The sequence below is a fragment of the Anopheles arabiensis genome, chromosome 2, assembly GCF_016920715.1.
Source record: "Anopheles arabiensis isolate DONGOLA chromosome 2, AaraD3, whole genome shotgun sequence".
NCBI classification, from domain to species: Eukaryota; Metazoa; Arthropoda; class Insecta; order Diptera; family Culicidae; genus Anopheles; species Anopheles arabiensis.
The window spans coordinates 3,304,195-3,323,083 of record NC_053517.1 but is presented as its reverse complement, the minus strand read 5'-3'; the positions used below and the strand labels follow the sequence as shown (position 1 = coordinate 3,323,083).

The window sequence follows — 18,889 nt, the reverse complement described above, 5'->3', positions numbered from 1 at the left end:
CGAGCGCCATCCCTTCTTTCGAGAGATTTTCACTTTCACTTCGATGCTATCGAACATACACTCCTCCATTCGGGGGCATTTTCCATCAGCATCGTTCTCGTTCTTTCATGCTCCGAAAAACTACAGACAGGAGCGACCATATGCTGGTCTCGCTCTGGCCTGCACACTTTCCCCCACAGCATCCGTACGATCGACGATCGTGTTCATCTCGCATCGCGCCCGCTCGTGCCAGCTCTGTCGCACGCTCAGGACACCCGCGCGCAGCTTCCACGCCAACGCCGACACCGAGCCGAGGTGGGTTTGGTGAAAATTGAACGCAACCGAGACACCACACTCACAGCCACCCGGGCACACGGACGCGGACCGGAACACTCGCAACACGGCGCAATCCCAAACAACCGGAGTGCGTCCCAGTGCGCCACCAAACGTACGCGAGGAGAAAAGCGCAAGGAAAAACTGTTCACGTGAGTGAGACCGCGCCGGCGCGCGCGCAAACTAGTGCGGTTGTTATAATTTTATTGTGCGATTATCATCAGGCAGGCACTGGGCCGCGCGGTGTCCCGCTGTGTGGCGGTCAATTTTCACCCATAATCACGGTGGGTCGCGGCAGGAAAATCTTCGTGCCCGGTTGAAAGTTTAATTATTATTATTTTCCCGCCCCCCGATCGACCAAGCAGGCGAAGCACGGTGGTGGAAGTGTGTGTGTGTGTGTGGGATTCGAATTGTACACCAAGTGAGTTATGTGAGCGTGCTTGTGCGTGAATGTGAGTTTGTGCGTCGTGGAAATCAGTGTGCGAAGTAGTTCTTTACGGGAGTAAGCAATAATTCCACGCGATAGTACAATCGGCGAGGTGATCGTTGGATGTCTCATAGTAGTACTAGTGAGTAGAGGAAACACTCGTAACTATTGCTTACAAATTGTGCGCTGGCGTGGAGAGGAAAATCCAAAACAACCCCTCCCCCCATTCCCGGCGAATCCTCTCCCATTTTCCATCAGTTCCCTTCCGACGGGCGGCTTCAGCGGTGCGGCAGCATGTGTGAAATACAGCCTGCTGCGACCTTTGTCTGTCGTTGCGGCAGTGACAGAAGAAGTGTGATCTGAAGAAGTGCGAATTGTCGTGTGCCTGCGCTCTCCGGTGCCGATTAGTGAAAATTGCTCAAGGTGTGAAAATTGGCCTACGGAAGGAAAATATAGATACATCCGCATTGCTGTTGCTTTACGGTACAGTTCAACGAAGTCGTTCGGTCTTTAAGTTAGCGCCAAAGGGGAGTGGGCGGAGTGGATCAATTGAGTGTTTTGTTGTGTCGGTGGGAAAATCACAACCCCTGCCCCTCTCATCATGATGCATCATCTCGATTTTTCCAACGGTCATCGACACGGTGACAGTACGCTCGGAATGGCGGGCGGATCGACGGGCACGATGCTGCACGAGTCGTTCTCTAGCCTGGTGGGAACCATGCCGTCGGCAGTCGATCTGAACGGGACAGACTTTCTGCATCACTACAGTCCGGCGGCCGTCGACTATTGGAATCCGGTGGCGTACAAGAACGGTACCAATCCGATGAAAGCAATGGAAGGTAAGCAGAATCAGCGTGTAAAACCATGGCTCCTCTCCTTCTCGAGATGAGAGCTCAGGGAAAAAAGCAGGTTAAACAGCATGGTGTAGAGGTCTTCTCAACGATTCTTTGTAAAATCTGATCCACATCCATCAAAATGTACTTCCCTGATCGTACACATTTAATTAAACGATATTCATTCCGATGCATCAGAGCCGTCAACTTTTTGCATGATGGACGGGTAACAACGACTCGGCTAACACAACACTGCTCGAAAGGACAGCATTCCGCCACGACAAACGGCCAAGGATGCGTGCCTTTCCTGCCCGTGGAACAAGCAACGTCAGTGTCGTTGTCGGGGTGCATCATCTAATTAATTGAGTCATTTTCTCTACTGCGGCCTGCCGTTCTCAACTGCTTCCATCCCGTCCCCTCAATATTCCGTGTGCCGCGTTGTAATGCGCCTCTTAATTAGGATCTCGTGGCAGCAGTGTAATCCGTTCCCTCCAATGTTGATTAACCGCAGAAACCACCACAAAAAAGGGAACACGAAACGAACCCGATTTATCACGCCACGGCCGAAATCGCTGGTAATCGCTGGCGGTGTAGGGACGCGATGATTTAGCGTATAAATTAATTATGATGTCAACTGTACTATCGCCCTGGAATGTGGACAACCCCGTTTTTCTTCCTTTTCCCCCATTTTTTGTATGCGCCTCAAACGCGTTAATTTCGAACGCAGATCTCGCGCGCGCTTACGCGATGCCAGTATGTTTACAAACCAAGCTTCACGTGGAGCGCTGACGATGCCGAGTGCCCGTTGGCCGTGTATTTTGATCGTGATGGAGCAATACATTTACTTCCGAGACACTCCTCGCGCGGACGGGGCAAATGGGCCAATCTTGGCCACTCGAGCTTGGTCTGTCCAGCAGGCAAAATTATTGCCCGCTGGTGGGTTTGGTGAATATGTCCGTTCACTTCTCTCCCCCCGCATGCTTCCTAGGACACTGTTGAAAGCAGTAGAAAAATGGCTGTCCAGTTGCCTAACACATTTCGATCACTTTGCCGTACTGATCGGAGGAAAAAGGTAGTGGAAGATCACACTCAATCTCTCTCTCTCGCTCTGTCTTTCTCGTGAATAATCACATCTTGCTCGATTAGCTGCTGTTAGTTTTGCTTTGCTGAATTTCACCCCCCCCCACAAAAATGTTCTTATCCCACGAAAACAACCATTATGGGTACGACGAGAACACGAGCATAATATATGCATTTATCTGTATCAATCCACCTAAAGCCTAAATTATTTTGGTGAACCATTTAGGTTAAAATAATTCACCCTTTTTTCAAAAGCCAGTGATCGATACACTGATCATCATCATCATAATGGATGATTTTCGTTTTAATTTCCCAAAACCCAAGCAGCATCACGATTCTTCTCGACCGACCAACTAACGTAACAACATCATTGCCCGATACTATTTACGCTACTTACACGGAAAGGGGAAAAAATACGATCAACCGATTCACTACAGCGGTAGAATAATACCTTTCCCGAAGCGAAGGAGCGCGTACGAGAATAGCGTGGAAAACAACAACTACCACCACCAACCGCAAACACCCCCCCTCGGTGGCAGTGGTTTGTGCAACCGCGGGGACAGGAAGGATCGCGGGAACAGAAAACACTCGACTAATTACAACATAAATATTTGCTTTGGACATGACACTGTAAATTATGAGGCGACCCGTTCCAGCGCGCGGGAAAACTTACCTCAACAAGTGCGTGCTCGAGATTGACGACGGTATGGTTGTAGCGGGCGGGCTTGGATTTTCGATACTTTTTTGGAGCACACAAAAAAAACGAAGAATATTGGTGGAAAGCAGTTCTCCAGCTTGATTGGATTGGAGCTGGAGGATGTAAATTACCGAACATAAGTATTGTTTTCCGTGCCCCTTGAGACGATGAATCAGTTAAATCTGGCGGGCAGTTTGACATTCTTACAGGGTTTTCCAGGGGTTCTCATAATTGTCGAACACTTCCTTGACTCTTTCTTCTTGGAAGTGAACTTCAAATTATGGAAATTGGACTCTATTGCACCCTTGTTGGACAAATCTAATAGGAATTTCCAAGCAGTCTGTCCAACAAGAATGCTATAGAGTCCAATTTTGATTACATTAAGTTCATTTCACGTAAGAAGGAGTCAATAAAATGTCCCACAGCTATGAGAACTCCTGGAAAACCCTGTATTGGGCAGTTATTTTCAAGTATAGAATTTAAAGTATTGATAATAGATGGATAGGATAGATAGAACAGAAAGGATAAGGAATTGTAGAATAAATTGAATCAAAGCTGAAACCCTGTGCATTAAACATCTCTTGTCAGTGCTATGAACAGATAGAATTTGGGATTTTAAACTTTTAGGCATTATAATGTTGTCTGGGGTATTTTAATTGAAGACAGAATTAAGCCCGGAGGTTGCTAAACTGAACTTCGAGTGTCATCGGAATCTAAAGTATGATTTTTCAATCCGTATCGAAAACGACTAACCGAATCATTCTCAAAGAAGTACTTTAAACAGTATACTAGCACACTAAACCCGTGCAGGTCATCTACCTCGCTTCTTGGCGCAGTTATGAATCCATGCAAACAAATCACACCCGCTGACGACCCAAGTAACAAAATCGACATGCTTTCTCATTCTACCCAATAGATCAGTAAACCTGAGAGAGCGAGAAAGCATGTCGATTTTGTCGCTTGGGGAGCGTCGCAATCGTTACGCTCATTTGTTGCGCTGCCGTCCGGCACAGCCCCACAGCAAGGTGTTGACAGGTTTCCATGGCAGCACCATTTGCGCGCCCTCGCGGCTCGCACAGCATGGTGAAGGTGCCGGCATCCAAATTACGCCATCATCCGTGCACTGACATCGCCAAGCCGCGTAAAGGCACGCGACTCTGGCCCTCGAACGGTCTGGAGTGAAGTACTTGAAGGACCACAATGTAATTGCATCCTCTTCTACCGGGGACTCACACACACACCCCCCAGCCACGCGCTGCGTTTGCGTCGGTAGCTCACGTGTGTCAATATTGTTATAGACTGGGCAATGAAAATAAGCAATCCGAACTGCAGGCCGCTTTTGTCCACAAGTGCAGGCGGATTCCAGTATGGAGCGGTTTATTTGGTTCGGGCGATGAAACCAATCTCGCCGCAGAGTCAACAACGCTCCCCGGTTCGGTGGGAGGTTTCTGCAGTGGTGAAACCGAAGCTCTGATCTGTCCCATGCTGATCTGTCAAACAGAAGGCAACAGTACATAAATCATCCAGGACAAACAGGATATCTTCAGCTAACGATCTGAGGCTTTGCACTTTGATTTGTTTAATTGTAGTCTTTAGTTAAGCAAGTCATTTATTTTGATGTCCTGAATTTCTTGGATTATTCCAATGGTCCAAAACGTATTAGTCTTTAATGAGTGTTAGCAGCTTTCTTCACTTAAATCACCCATAAACCAGAACCGCTTTGATTAAAGCCTGCTTAATGGGAAGAGCGCCGATTTCAGCCAATTAGAAACAATTATTCGCGTAAAATGTTTCACGACCGTACTAATCACTGTGTCGAGATTTTAAAAAAAACCTACACGACCTTGCACAGGGATGCAGCCGCTCTGCACTGCTTGATGCCGCTGCACATCACACGTACAAGGCGCGCGACAAGATTTATTTCTTGTTAATTCTAAATGATTGCAACCGCTCGAGCGAATGACATTTGCCCATAAATCGTGCAGAACTAATTGTCAATTTGGAAAACTCAAAGCAACTCAAAGCTACTGCGGGCTTGCCAAGCTGCACATGCCACGGCCAAGCATTCCCGCCTTTTGGTCGGTCGCCGTCTCTTGTCATTCACGGGCGATGTGCACGGGGCTGACATTTCATTCACACTTCGATCGACCCGGTACGATCGCTCAGCTGTTGGATGCAAACTACGATGCGTTACGGCGACAAAACGCGGCGTAAAAAGGAGAGAACTCGGTGGAGAAAAAACTGCAAAGCCTAGTTGTCGACATCTCCGTCCGTTGGAGATTTATGAGCGTAAAGTCTTGACGGTTTGCTGCCGGTTACGATTGGGCTTCGCTTTGATTTTTGACTGGTTGTGGTCGTTTTTTTGTTTGAGAGCCCTCTTGCCGACTCGGAATGTAGCTCACAATTGCTGGAAGTTTATCTCCTATGTCTGACAAGTGGCTCCAAACAGATCTAAATGTTTTGTTCATGTATCATGAGTCTTTTTTCTGATTATTGTTGTAGTAATCTCTAGGATGGTCCCTTCAGTAGAGACCCTTCACTGTCGAATGAGTTTGATTAATGGGTCGCGGCACTGGCGTTCTACTAATACGATGAAATTGTTCACATACCAACACGATGTTCCGCGAGACATGTGGGAAAGGGACCAATACCCTTCAAAGAAACTCACAACACACATGTTTTTGTTGGAACGCTACGCCACTTCTAGCCGCATGAAATTTGATACATTTGGTGTGAGATTGCTGTGAGCAATTGTTCGATTCGAGAACAAAACAAACATGATAATAGTTTTGAATGCAGCGAGATTTGTGTTAAGGCTCAGGTCATAGTTCAGAGAAAGTCATGAAATGAATTTAAGTTTTTAAGTATTGAAACAGATAAGAGCATTGAAAGTTAAACATTGTACGAAAACAATTAGCACACATGTATGTCACGAGGGCATGCGACCCTGCAAGGAGTACGGTTTGTGGCACCAAATGTATGTCCTGGTCGTATGCAAAACGCAAGCCATAAACGCATAAAATCCAGCGACATTCCGAGAAACGATTCCGTGCTCAGACCATCCCGAACTCCCCACGCGCAAGTCTTCATCAGCAGATCAGTCGATCCGGGCTTACCGCAACTAGAAGGAGCCGCGAGTCGGCAAAGTTATGGCCGGCGGCATTTCAGTGCCGGTTTATGCTTGAACGTTTGCTCTCCCACCAGCGGAAGGTTTTGTTGACGCATCTCGCGGAAGCCGCCGCGAGTTTGGAGAGTCAAAATTTTATGATCTGTGAAAAATGTTCGATGATTGCTTAATGTTGAAGCGCACTTTTTCTTCCTACCATCTCCCTAACACCCCTCCCCCGCCACCTTTAAATGTTGGCAAGGAGGCGAAGCTATTTGCGATGGGAAGTCACGGTACGCTGTGCGCCGTGAGCATGAGGGCGGCGCAGTTACTTTTATTTTAAATTTTATTCCTTCCGAGCAAACGGGGTCTTCGGGCTACGGTCCCCGGGTGGAGCAGGTTCGACTGGTGCACAATTTACGGCGCTTCCTCGCTCGACTAAATAGTTTAGAGCGCAGGAGTTTTTATTTCTGCACCACGAGCAAACGAGCTGAAAAAGATGATTTAAATCCGGATCCCTGGAGGGCAACGCCGAAACCCCGTTAGCAGCCAAGGCAAAAGTGCCGCTATTTTTAAACCCACCCGTCTAACTCGAAAACGGGCCGTTAAGCGACTGATACGTAAACAGTTTTTTTTGCACCGAAAATCGGGTATGTCGTAAGCGTTTGGTAAGGTTTGGTTTACAATCTCTTGTTGTATCGTACCAGTTATCTAAGTAGTTATCTAAGCCACAGTGCCCTCGACATTGGTGATAAGAATCGGACTTCCCGAATTCCTTTTCCGATTGCAATCGTTTGTATGCGAGTGTCTAACCACTAGCCTTTCCGTTCTCTTTCTTTTCATCTTATTGCGCTCGGAAACAGCCTGCATTCAGAATGCCAACAAAGGACAATACAATCCACTGGAACAGGTCGAGCAGCTCAGCATTAGTTGTGACAGCGAGTCACAGGCCTCACCGCTAGAACAGTCTGGAGTGCACGGTCTTCATCAGGCTGCCAACAACCTCAACAACCTTGGACATCATCAGCTTAATCATGATGCACACAACAACAACAACAACAACAACAACAGTCTTAGCAGTAACAAGAATCTTCGCGAATCACGCAACGATGGCAAAATGCAGCGATCTACAGGCTCGCGCCACAAATCACGTGCAGGACGGCGTGGTGCACCAAGCTCCCACAACTCTTCTCCAGAGGTGCACGAGGACTCACGCACAGGTATGGAGGTGGACCAGGAAGAGTGCACCAGAACGGACGAGGACGAGGAAGATGTCGAGGGTAGCGATGAGGATACGGGTGGTGATGGTGATGGTGATGGTAGTAGAAGAGCGTCTATTATTCAAAATGGCAGCAGACAGTCGCAGCACCAGCAGCAACAGTCCAGTACTAAGCAGCCGGGAGCGCCTCCGACGACCACTTTCGCAAGCAAAAAGTCACCCGAGATGGATAAGCCTTATCACTCGTCGCTCGCTTCGGCGGTGGTCGTACTGGAGGGGAAACACTTGTGGGACAAGTTTCACGAGCAGGGGACGGAGATGATAGTCACCAAAGCTGGGCGCCGCATGTTTCCGACCTTCCAGGTGAAGGTGGTCGGGCTGGAGCTGGCCGCGGAGTACCTCATGATTATGGACTTTGTGCCGCTCGACGATAAGCGCTATCGATACGCGTTTCACACGTAAGGGCAGGGAAAGGAAAAGGGCAAGGGAGGGAAAGGTGGACTCCGACCCACCGTGAATGCAGTTCTTTATGTGCGAGCAGCATGAAGCATGTGATGACGCCTGTGTTTGGATTACTAATCCCCTGTTCGATCCCGAGCGCGTGTATAATCGCGACTAACCACTGTCGCGGCTGATTATGTTTGATTAATTTCTCAGTGATCCGTTGTACTATGCTGCGCTATGGATCTTCGAAAAAGGGTCTAAACCAACAAGCAGAGAGGAATATTACACCAAGCATGCATACATTAACCGCATTCAATTTTGATCTGCAGTAACTGACATTTATAATAAATCTATCAGCATAAATTAATTATTTGCAAAGAATGGAAGAGCTTAATATTATAGCTATTAATATGCAACTCTTACCATGTCAGGAATAGATCAGTATAAGCTACTAACAATTATGAGTAACGGTTAGTATAATTTCTTATATGTTTTACCATTAATTGCGAATTGCGTACTACACCATTTGCTACAACTGGATATACCTTGATCATCAAAGAGTTATAAATATTTGCCTGCAGCTCGAGTTGGGTTGTCGCCGGTAAAGCGGATCCAATCTCACCGCCACGCATCAGCGTCCACCCGGACTCCCCGGCGACTGGGGCCACCTGGATGAAGCAGACGATATCCTTTGACAAGCTAAAGCTCACCAACAACCAGCTCGACGACAATGGACATGTAACTATGCAAAGCTAAAACTCTCTACCGCTCTTTCCTATACGTTATCGAACCTTTCCTCCCCCCTGCAGATCATTCTCAACTCGATGCATCGCTACCAGCCCCGGCTGCACGTTTGCTACTTCACGCGCAACGGCGTCAAGGACGAAAAGGACACCCTGACGCACCGCACGTTCGTCTTTCCGGAAACGTCATTCACGGCCGTCACCGCCTACCAGAACCAGCGGGTAAGTCACGCGCACCCGGACCCGGTCCCGGTATGTCACATGGAGCGGGAAGTTTATCATTTGCATCGCTGTGATCAAGTCAAGTGTCGAGGCGCAAGAGGTGTATAATTCTGGCATCGGGGCAGAAATGTTTACCCGAAGGAAGCACCGTCGTTCGCTTTTTTTCTTTTTCTTCTTCTTCGGGCTTATTGCATGCTTCACCCAGCATCGCCACATCCTTTTCCCATTACGTTCGAGCAAACAAACGATTAGAGTAAACGGTCTGTTTAATGTTTATCTTCACGTCCGCGCCCAACATGCCTTCGCTCTGCGTTTTCCTGTGCAGCCCTTGCTGCACGGGATGGTGGGAGGGTGTACAGGTTGGCACGGATGATCGAGTAATTGTTGATGCAACAGTGTTGTGCCGATGCAGACTGAGTGACTGAGCAGCACACTAAAAAACTACTGGAGATCACTTGAGCTCCTGCGTTTACTGCGTGTCGTCAATCGGTCTGGAGCTTCGCTGTACGGAGGTGTTCCCCATGGGTGGCACTCTTCCACGCGACACGAAGAATGCTGTTTCATCGACTTTTTATTGCTCGCACCCAAAGCCATACATTCTTGTCAACTTCCCACGCGACGCGTTTTGACCTCGATTGAGCTCTTCGCGAACGGCACGGTTGTCGGTATTCATCATTAAAACACATTTACAGCCAAGCTGACACGCGCTCGAAACCTCACTTCTAATGATCTTGTTTCTGAGCTCCGCAAATTCCTCGATCAGTCGATTTTCATTCAGCCAGATAACGCAGCTCGAGAACGCACACACCTTAAGCGCGATCCGCTCGGGCCAAGTCCATGTCCCACCAATTCCGAATCATATCCGTAACTGGGCTAATGTTTTGCACCCAGCGATGTTAACCGCTGTTAGCCGATCGTAGTCGTAAATTCTAAAACACGCCTAAATCATAAAAACCACAACCACGGCTTACTAAATTGTATTCCCCCGGTGCATTTGGCACTCACAGACAAGAACTACGAACAAAAAAAGAAGACAAGCATTAAACGCATCTTTTCCCCACACGACAGCAAGATGTGTCGCCTCTCGGCGAAGCGCGGTTTTATGTGACGGAGGTACCAGCGCCAGCGCCCCCAAAACGATTAAAAGTAATGAATGGGTTTAAATATTTTGACAGATATTACAAAGTAGGAAAGATATATTGGAATGGTATCCAACCAAAACGAGAAAAATAAAACTCCCGCCCCATACAACATTCACCACGACTTTCGGGAGGAGATGCCGTTCCTTCACTGCGTCCAAATTTCCAAGTCGAAGCTATAAATTTTTTTGCTGTCCCTCTGTGCTCTCCCGCCACCGTCGTGGCAAACAAACGATCTTCCTAGTGTGTGTGCGTGTGTGTGTGTGTAGGGAGTGTCATAATTGGTTTCAAACAATCCAATGGGCAAAATAAATGAACCTTGCGTTGTTTAAAAATTTAAAGTATTTTTCACTAATCTGCTTGCCGCAAGTGCGCACGCACCCTCTGCAGTCGGTATGGTGTTGATCATATTTCTTTCGTTCTTTTTTCTATCAATCTTTCCCCAGGTGACGCAGCTTAAAATTGTCAGCAATCCCTTCGCAAAGGGTTTCCGGGACAACGAGACGAATGAAGAGTAAGTAGAAACAGTTAGATTGTTTTGTAGTCTGGCTTCGGAAATTCCAATCACTAAATAAACTTGTTGCCGATTTTAAAAGTGGCACGTTTCACTTTCGCAACTAAGGTGGAGGAAAACAAACACTTTATCGCAACGTCATCATAAATTCACTTGCAATCTTTATTTCACGTTGGCCCCATATCATCATTATTTAATTTTTACACGGTGTGCATTATACTTTCATTATTGCAGTCCCCTTGTGAGCTTCCCTTTTCCATGTGGCGGCAAACGGCCGAAACAATCCACCAAAATGCCACCGACCCTGGCACTCTGATTGTGGCCGGCGGTTTTGATTAACATTTAAGTTATGCGCTCTTTTCTACCCGCGACCAGGCGCTTTGTCACGATCACAATGTTAAAGGCGAAGGTTTGCGCATCGGAAGTGTATGTTTTCCGCCGACCTCCCAGCGAACCGTAACCGTCTGGGCGGATCTACACATGTGTCAAATGTCGACCGAAAAAATGAGTCGTGCTCGTACATTACTCCCCGAATGGAAGGATGAACAGCTAAAAGTTTCCTTCCCGTTCGATGGACTGTGGTGTACTGCTGCTTATAATGCTTTTATTTTCACCCACCACCCACGGTTGCCTTCCTCATTCCGGCCGCTGCGGTACATTCCACGGACCGGTAGCGATTGGCAAATGCGTTATGTTGTGTGTTTGAAATCTCGTATCTCTCCGTTTAATGCCCTTCGCCCTCACCCTGGCTCTTGCGTGCCTTCAACCTTCAGCGAGCCAGGTGGGAAATAAATTTCCATTGATGTGATACCGTTAAATAGAACGATTATCGTGTGTTTATACTTGCCCGTGCGCAGCTGTGCGTATGATCCGATCGTCGTTAATTCACTTGTTTAGGCGATCCATCTTACGGTGTGTAGCACTAGATGGCGCTCATTTGAGGAATGTGCTGGGAACTTCGTCAATTTTCCCAGAATCTATTTGCTAGTGCGCACGGTGCATAGCGAGTGTTTTTAAAGACACATTTCGACACAATATCAACAATACAAACGCAGTGGCTCACTTTGCACAGCATTAAATGTGATCACACATCCAAATGCGATCCTTTCAAACCGGAGGTGTTGATCACTAGACATCCCACTGGAAGGAAGCAAACCCTCTTGCACTACGCAGTTTCGCTATTCCACTAATGAGATGGCAACGATAACACGGCCCAGACGTGTCCGCCCTTCCCTCCCGATGCTGTCCCGATTGCTGCAAACGCAAAAGCAAAGCGGACGCAACCGGACCGTGGCTTTCATCGATATTTTATAAGAAACATAAATAAACAGACCTCTCTAATCATTGCATCAAAAGTTTCTCGCTGCCCGTGATCGGTCCTGACACGGCCTGCTTGTTGCGATACCACCCTCCAGCGCGTACAGTGGAAATTGTTCCAATTTCCCTGGCCCCTCCATAATCGAATAAACAAAGTTGAACAGTGGCACATGGAGGGCGCAAAAGAAATTGATATAAAAGAAGCGTTTCCCAAAGGGCATCAGCAGGGTGGAAACATTTCATCGTTCGGAGGCATTCAGCGGATTCATGCAATGGAGGAGGTTCTTGATACAGCAGCGTGTGCGTTATCGTTACCGCATGTTTTATTTACACACTCGACGCACGCACGTTCCGTGTTTTTCCCCGTTGCGTCAATGTTAAGCAAACCTGGCGATAGAGCATACAGATTCCTACAGCTCACCCTCGGACTTGTGATAGATGCTGACGTCCTGGAAGAACGCGTTCGGCACAGCGTAGAACAGCTTCTCGTCGATCGGACGGTCGAACGGATAGCCGAAGGCGTACGAGTCCATGTAGCGCGCGCCGGAACCGACGCCGCACGACAGCACCGGATCGAAGCCAGTGTACTGGGACACCTGCGGTGCCTTGTACGGCGACACGATCACGTACAGCTGGAACGGCATACCGCCCTTCTTGCCCTTCGGCAGCATGAGCCGGTTCGGGAAGCCGCAGTGCGCCTCGGTCATGTCGAGCTGGAACTTCTCCGCCCCGGTGTATCCGGCCATGACGCTGCGGTACAGCTCGTAGAACGAGGTGCGATCCTTGACATAGCCGTTGAAGTTGACCGAGCTGCGCGTGAGCACGTTCTTGCCGGCCGTCAGCTCCTGCACGAAGTAGTCCAGCTCGTAGAAGTTCTCGCGGTTCTCGTTCAGCGTGTACAGTCCACCGTACTCGTCGTACTTGGGTCCGAGGAAGACGCGCACGGCCGCCTTGGCCGGCTTGTCCGCCGTCAGGCTGATCTTGTACGTGAACGGTTTGTGGTTGAGGCGCATGGTGCGCGCCTTAATCACGACCGGATCCGGCTTGTACTCGATCTCGCCGAAGCCCTCGTACTTGCCCGGCACGTACGGTTCCGGCTCGATGTCGATGGCGTTGGTGATGTCCACGTCGAAGCGATCGAAGTACGTCTGCAGCTTGTCCACCACCACGCCGTCGATCTTCACGCCCGGGTAGTACAGCTCCTCGTACGTGTACTCCGGCAGATGCTCCTTGAACTGGTGGTAGTACGCGACGATGCGCTTGTAGATCTGGTAGAACACCGGGTCGCGCATGGCCGACTCGTAGTGCTCCAGCGCGCTCGGGATGACCTGGTACGGCTCGACGGGCTCGATGGCCGCGCCCATGATGATGCGCGCGTACATCGCCACATACTTGTAGAAACGGTGCTCGTAGCTGTCCGGGTTGGCCTGGATCAGATTGCCCAGCACGTCGATCGACTCGGGCGTGCTCAGGTTCACCTTCTTGCCGTCCGGCAGCACGAAGAAGCCCTGATCGATGACGTCCCGCAGGCGCTTCTCGTAGTCCACGACCTGGCGGATCTCGCGATAGTTCGACTCCTGATCGACGTGGTAGTAGTTGTCGCGTGCCGGGAAGCTGTGTCCATTGTAGTACTGCAGGTCCGGATAGTAACCGGTCGCGATCGGGGTCCACCACGAGAACTCGGGCACGTGGCCGAGATCGTTCGACAGACGCTCCAGATAGTAGCGGGCCAGAATCTGCTGGTGCTCGTACAGGTACAGCTCACCGCGACGGTCCTTACTGAGGCCAAACAGCTCGCCACCGAGCCAGAACGGATAGTCCGTGTGCAGGTAGTAGTAGTAGCTGTTCAGTCCAATGTCCTCCGTGAAGTAGGAGATCTTCTGCTCGGCGTTGGTGTGCATGTACCAGCCGGTGTAGTTGCTCGGGATCGTCACCGTGTACACACCGTCCACCTTCTTCATGCCGTAGTAGCCCTGCATCTTGTACTGCTGGGCCTTCTGGATGACCTCGGTGTTGATGAAGTGGTACGGGCTGATCTCGTACGGCGCTGGCAGCACAAATCCGGCCATATCGGCACGGTGCGTGACGGCCACCGTCAGCGCGTACACAAACATACCCTCGTTGACGTAGTAGCGGGCCCAGGCCGCCACCTTGTAGAACGTTTCCCAGTCCTTGGCGTGGTACAGCACACGGAACAGAGCGATCGCCTGCTCGCGGTGCACCTCGTCGTACACGGAGAACACTTCACCCTTGGGCAGCAGGCCATGCTCGTAGTACGACCACAGCTTTTTCGCCCACTGTACGGTCGGTTCGTGCTGGAACAGCTCGGCGCTTTCCTTGAAGTGGAAGTTCTTGGCGTACGCCACCAGCTGCGGATTCCAGTCCTTCTCGTACAGATGGCGGAACAGCAGCAGCAGATCCTCTTGCTTGTGCAGCCAATCCTTCTCGGCGTACTTGACCTGGCTCGTGCTGGGCACAAACGCCCCAGAAGCGACGGCCAGAGCCGCTCCCAGAACAAACAGCGCAAACGTTCTCATCTTCGGACGTAGACTGATACCTGTCAGAACGGTCGAAGCACACTTATATAGCCCCCGCAGCAGGATGGCTTTTATCGCACATCCTACCGCTGGGTAGCAGCTCTGACCTTCTGGAAGTCCTATCGGGAAGCACGCGATCAGTTGCATGGAGCATGCGGTACCGGTCGTTACCAACCAACATAAACGCTTGATAAGTTGGCAGGTTACACTGTATCAAGCGGCGGCAACCACTCACCCAATCAGGTGAAATGTTCGAAATTTTATTTTAGGCCCGCGCAGGCCGCACTTTCTCGACACCGACGCTAGGTTAATCACACCGGGCGCCATTATCACTGTGATGCACGGGAATTGATGAACTCTTGAAATTCTGCATACAACAACAACAAAATACTTTACAAATCATTCAGGGCAGCGCGAGATACAGTCAGTGGCACCTAATAAATATTCATTGGCTCGTATTTTCACGTAAAAATACCACAAATTAAAGCTATCATCGGTGGAGCAAAGTGCGTTAATTGGTATTGGTGGATTTAAGTTGACAGATCCCAAACAAATTTATAACTCCATTAGCTCCTCGCAAGCTGCCTCGAAGGCAACGTATAACATCTGATTGTTAAAAAGAGTGAACCGCAAGCATCCCTAAGCTCAAGTTAAACAATCCCTAAGCTATGAGCTGCTCCAACTGGACGCTGGGAATCATCAAACTCGTTGAACACTTTTCCAACATTCATTCAGAATCTTCAACTTTGTTCCCCGAATTCCGAACTCTTTTGGGTGTTCCGTTTTGCTTCGTGGAAAATGTATACCGGTCATCTTTCTTCACGTACAAAAATTTGAGTAATAGAAAGTAGATCTTACCTCACGAAGATGGTGGCCTTTTTTCCTCGGTTCCTTCACTAATGTCTCTTTCAGGCGAATGGTTTCGGAACCTCGGTGGGGCGCAGAGGATCTGAGGTGCGTTTAAACAAACAATAAATCATAACGAGAACCGTTTGTTTACCGGGTTGGCTCGATCGATTGCGGACTCACCATAAGATAATTTTCAAACCCTCTGCCCCTTCCACCCGAATGCACTCACAAACTCCGCAGCAAGGGCCTTCGGGTTTTCCACCTTTCTGTTCCATACAGATCAAATGATCTAGCATCAAATCTAGCGATACGATCGCCGGATCTCGATTGCTGTCCAGTGTCCGGCGATTGGTAGCATATGGTCGTATCTGGGCTGGGGGAGTACGATCCCTCGGGGCACATTAATTGGCGCTGAGCCGCTCACGTAACACCCCGATCGCATATGCGCAGAGCCGAGTGTTGCAACGCGATGAAATCTGCGGGGAGGAGAGGCCATAATGACCAGCCGTTGGTCCGGCAAGGGCATTCCGGTAAACAAAAGGTACTTGGTTTCAAAGTTTGTTTTTAAAAAAACGCCAGTTCGCCGGCGTATGGGTTTGGTTTGGTGGGGCCGGCCGGACTGATAAGCAACATTCGGCGCACGCCACCCTGTCTGAGATGATACGGCAAGAGTATGTGTGTTTGTGTTTGTGTGGAGTTGTTGGGTGGAACACTTGGACGATTCGAATGTTTGATTGTGCGTTTCGCTTTTGGTTTGTTGCTTTTGGAGCCTGCTGTAATCAATTGATGTTGCATCCGTTTGCGTTAGCTCAAACATAACATCGTGGGGATGCGTCTAATGCACCAGGGTTGGTAGGCATTGGTAGCTTCGTTTGATGTTTCAATAATTGGTACAAAGCAACACATAATGATTATTATTTTTAAATCGCTCGTCCCGTGAGAACACCTTTGAAAAAGCTAATTTTAAACAAAGCTGATTTCCAAACAGCTCCCCGAATGTCGCACGAAAGTCAAACTTACAGAAGAGTTTGTCCTCAAATCGTTGATCTCAACACAGTAATAAGCATAAATAAGCAGTAGTCTGCTGTTGGCACATTTGAAGGGCCCATAACTTTACGCTTTATCACTTTGACGATAAGACAAAACGATCTCTTTTTAAAAATTAAAACCACCGACACATCATGCGTTTACGAGTTGACAAAGAAAGGACAAACGGGGACCCCGACGGTCGGCATGTTCTTTCCTCACCGACCCGAAACCGATCGCATCATATCATTATCACATACTTTGTGCATCTTTCACCAAGATGCATTCCCAACAAATGGACCCCACAGCCCACAGTTCTACTACAGTCGCTCATCATTTCTTTGAATTTCTTCACTTTCTCGTTGCAGATCTCAGGAACGATCGGCACCGGCCATAAGCGATCGGTTGAAAAATGAGCGCAGCTCCAGCTACAAAAGTAAGTAAGCGCAAACAGCGCAGGCAATAAGCGAAGGTCCCCCGGCTTATTGTTCCCTCCGCGCCTTGCCCAGGAATACACACCCGACCCTATAAATATTCGTCCCCGAGCCGGTGTCGACAGGAGCGAGCGAAGTGTTTCCGCACCACAACAACATACTCGAGACACTTTTTATTGCTTAACAGAATGCTTCGGGAGGGAGAGAGTTTTTTTTATTCTTTCTACTGAGAACATTTTCAATCGCTCGAATCAGCTACCTTACGGGGTCGGGCTCGTCTCGTGCAGTCTGGTTGCGTATTTTGCATCGATGCACTTCGGTTCGCGCTTTTGCCTGCGCTAACAATCGCATCAAGGATGGGTTTTCCATCGTCAACTACCGAGTGAATGCAATTGTTGAGGGAAAATATGGAAAAGTTGTTGATGAAACGACATAAAAAAGCCATTTGCCATTCGTTACTCCAACGATGGCGATGAAAAGCCTGGTGCACATTTCCTTCACACCCAGCGGCTGGTAGTGTTTAAAAATGGTATTTTATTTTCTCTCCTTTTCAACTTCTAAAGGCAACGATCAATTCAACGAATTCTGTGAAAATATATAGTCCACAAAACAATTAAAATTGTAGCAACGGATAAAAGAATGAATCGTTGCATAATGCCTTAAAAATACCAAGAGACTGCCAACTATTAGATCTTCTTAGAATCGTTTGCTTTTAAAACTAGATAATTGAGCTTTTATTCTGAACTGCAAGCATCGCCATCATCATCAGCTACTGTATACTTAGTTCATTTTTGGCTCACTGTAAAGTAGTGACAAATGGCTCATATAATTTGCAGGATTTAACTATCACTTAAAGACTACACTACTGCTCCTACTGCTCCAAACGCTCGCTAAATGATCCACTCGACGATCGTGTCCACGTCCACTAACGCCACTAACGCCTCACTTCTTTCGCACGTCTTCCGCAGAGGATAGCGAAATGGCAACCATTTCAACTGGCACGTCGTGCTCCTCGCCCCGGATAACTTCCTCCTCCAGTACGGTCACCGCCGCTGCCACCAACACCACGGCAGCCTCCGTCCTGTCGCTACATCAATCCGCACACCATCAGCACACCTCGCTGCACCATCTTCAGCACCACCTGCAGCATCTTCATTCGGCGCCCGGCGCTAACCCCGCCGACGGAGCCGTAACGTCAACCGACGGCCATCATCATCACCCTCACCATCAACATCAACAGGCACATCTACAGCAGCATCAGCAACAGCATCAGCAGCACCAGCAACACCACCACAACGGCACTGGCAGCGGTTTGGCGTCGCTCGTACCGGGACATCATTCGCCTCTGAATTCGCCTGCATCTTCGTCCGGTGGCGGATCGTCCCTCTCGCCGTACGGTCTATCCCCGCACGGTGCCAGTTCGGGCGGTACACCCACAGCGGGCTCGACCGTGGGTTCCGGTGGCAATATGCTTGCCCAACCGTACGCCTCCGATGCGAGCGGTTTCGGTCCGATCTATCACCATCATCATCATCACCATCATCACAACCCGCTGGCGGGAGGACCGGCACCGTACATGGGACATGCTTCGTTTGTGGATAAGTATAAGCTGTCCGCCACGCCACCTCCACCACCTGCACCGCCCAACACGCTGACTCCACCGGGAACGACGTACGCGGGCCATTATCAGGGCTTCTACGCTGGAGCAAGCCATCCCGGAGCGGCCATGATCTCTACCGGGCATCACACAATGGCGCATGGGGCGAGGACGACCGTTCCGTCGATTGCCTGTCGAGATAGGGCCGATCATGGCTGGTATCCTTAGCTGGGCGATTAGAGGAGTTCTACAGAGATGGAAAAAAGATATTAAGGATGGCAATCACACGGACATAACCGTGATCGCGTAGTATTGAACAAGTATGTGGAAACTATTTATTAAGAAAGGCAATTGTGAATAGATCAATAAAAGCGTTATGCTAACAATTCAAAA

The 18,889-nt window shown here is 49.1% G+C and overlaps 2 protein-coding genes across 3 annotated transcripts; one reads left to right on the top strand and one right to left on the bottom strand.

Moving 5' to 3' along the window:
* The first annotated feature begins 332 nt into the window (after positions 1-332).
* On the top strand, positions 333-18,889 carry LOC120896234 (optomotor-blind protein). 2 transcript variants are annotated; one of them, XM_040300217.1, is made up of 8 exons: positions 333-464; positions 678-1,578; positions 7,319-8,132; positions 8,700-8,856; positions 8,928-9,083; positions 10,669-10,736; positions 16,834-16,901; positions 17,868-18,889. In XM_040300217.1, the coding sequence occupies exons 2-8, from the start codon at positions 1,341-1,343 to the stop codon at positions 18,722-18,724; spliced, it is 2,358 nt and encodes a 785-aa protein (XP_040156151.1). In that variant the 5' UTR covers positions 333-464; positions 678-1,340; the 3' UTR covers positions 18,725-18,889. The 2 variants fall into 2 exon arrangements, with proteins under 2 accessions (XP_040156151.1, XP_040156150.1); XM_040300216.1 differs by having other exon boundaries at positions 333-1,578.
* LOC120896235 (hexamerin-1.1-like) lies at positions 12,336-14,611 on the bottom strand. The gene has a single exon (XM_040300220.1). The coding sequence runs from the start codon at positions 14,588-14,590 to the stop codon at positions 12,464-12,466; it is 2,127 nt and encodes a 708-aa protein (XP_040156154.1). The 5' UTR covers positions 14,591-14,611; the 3' UTR covers positions 12,336-12,463.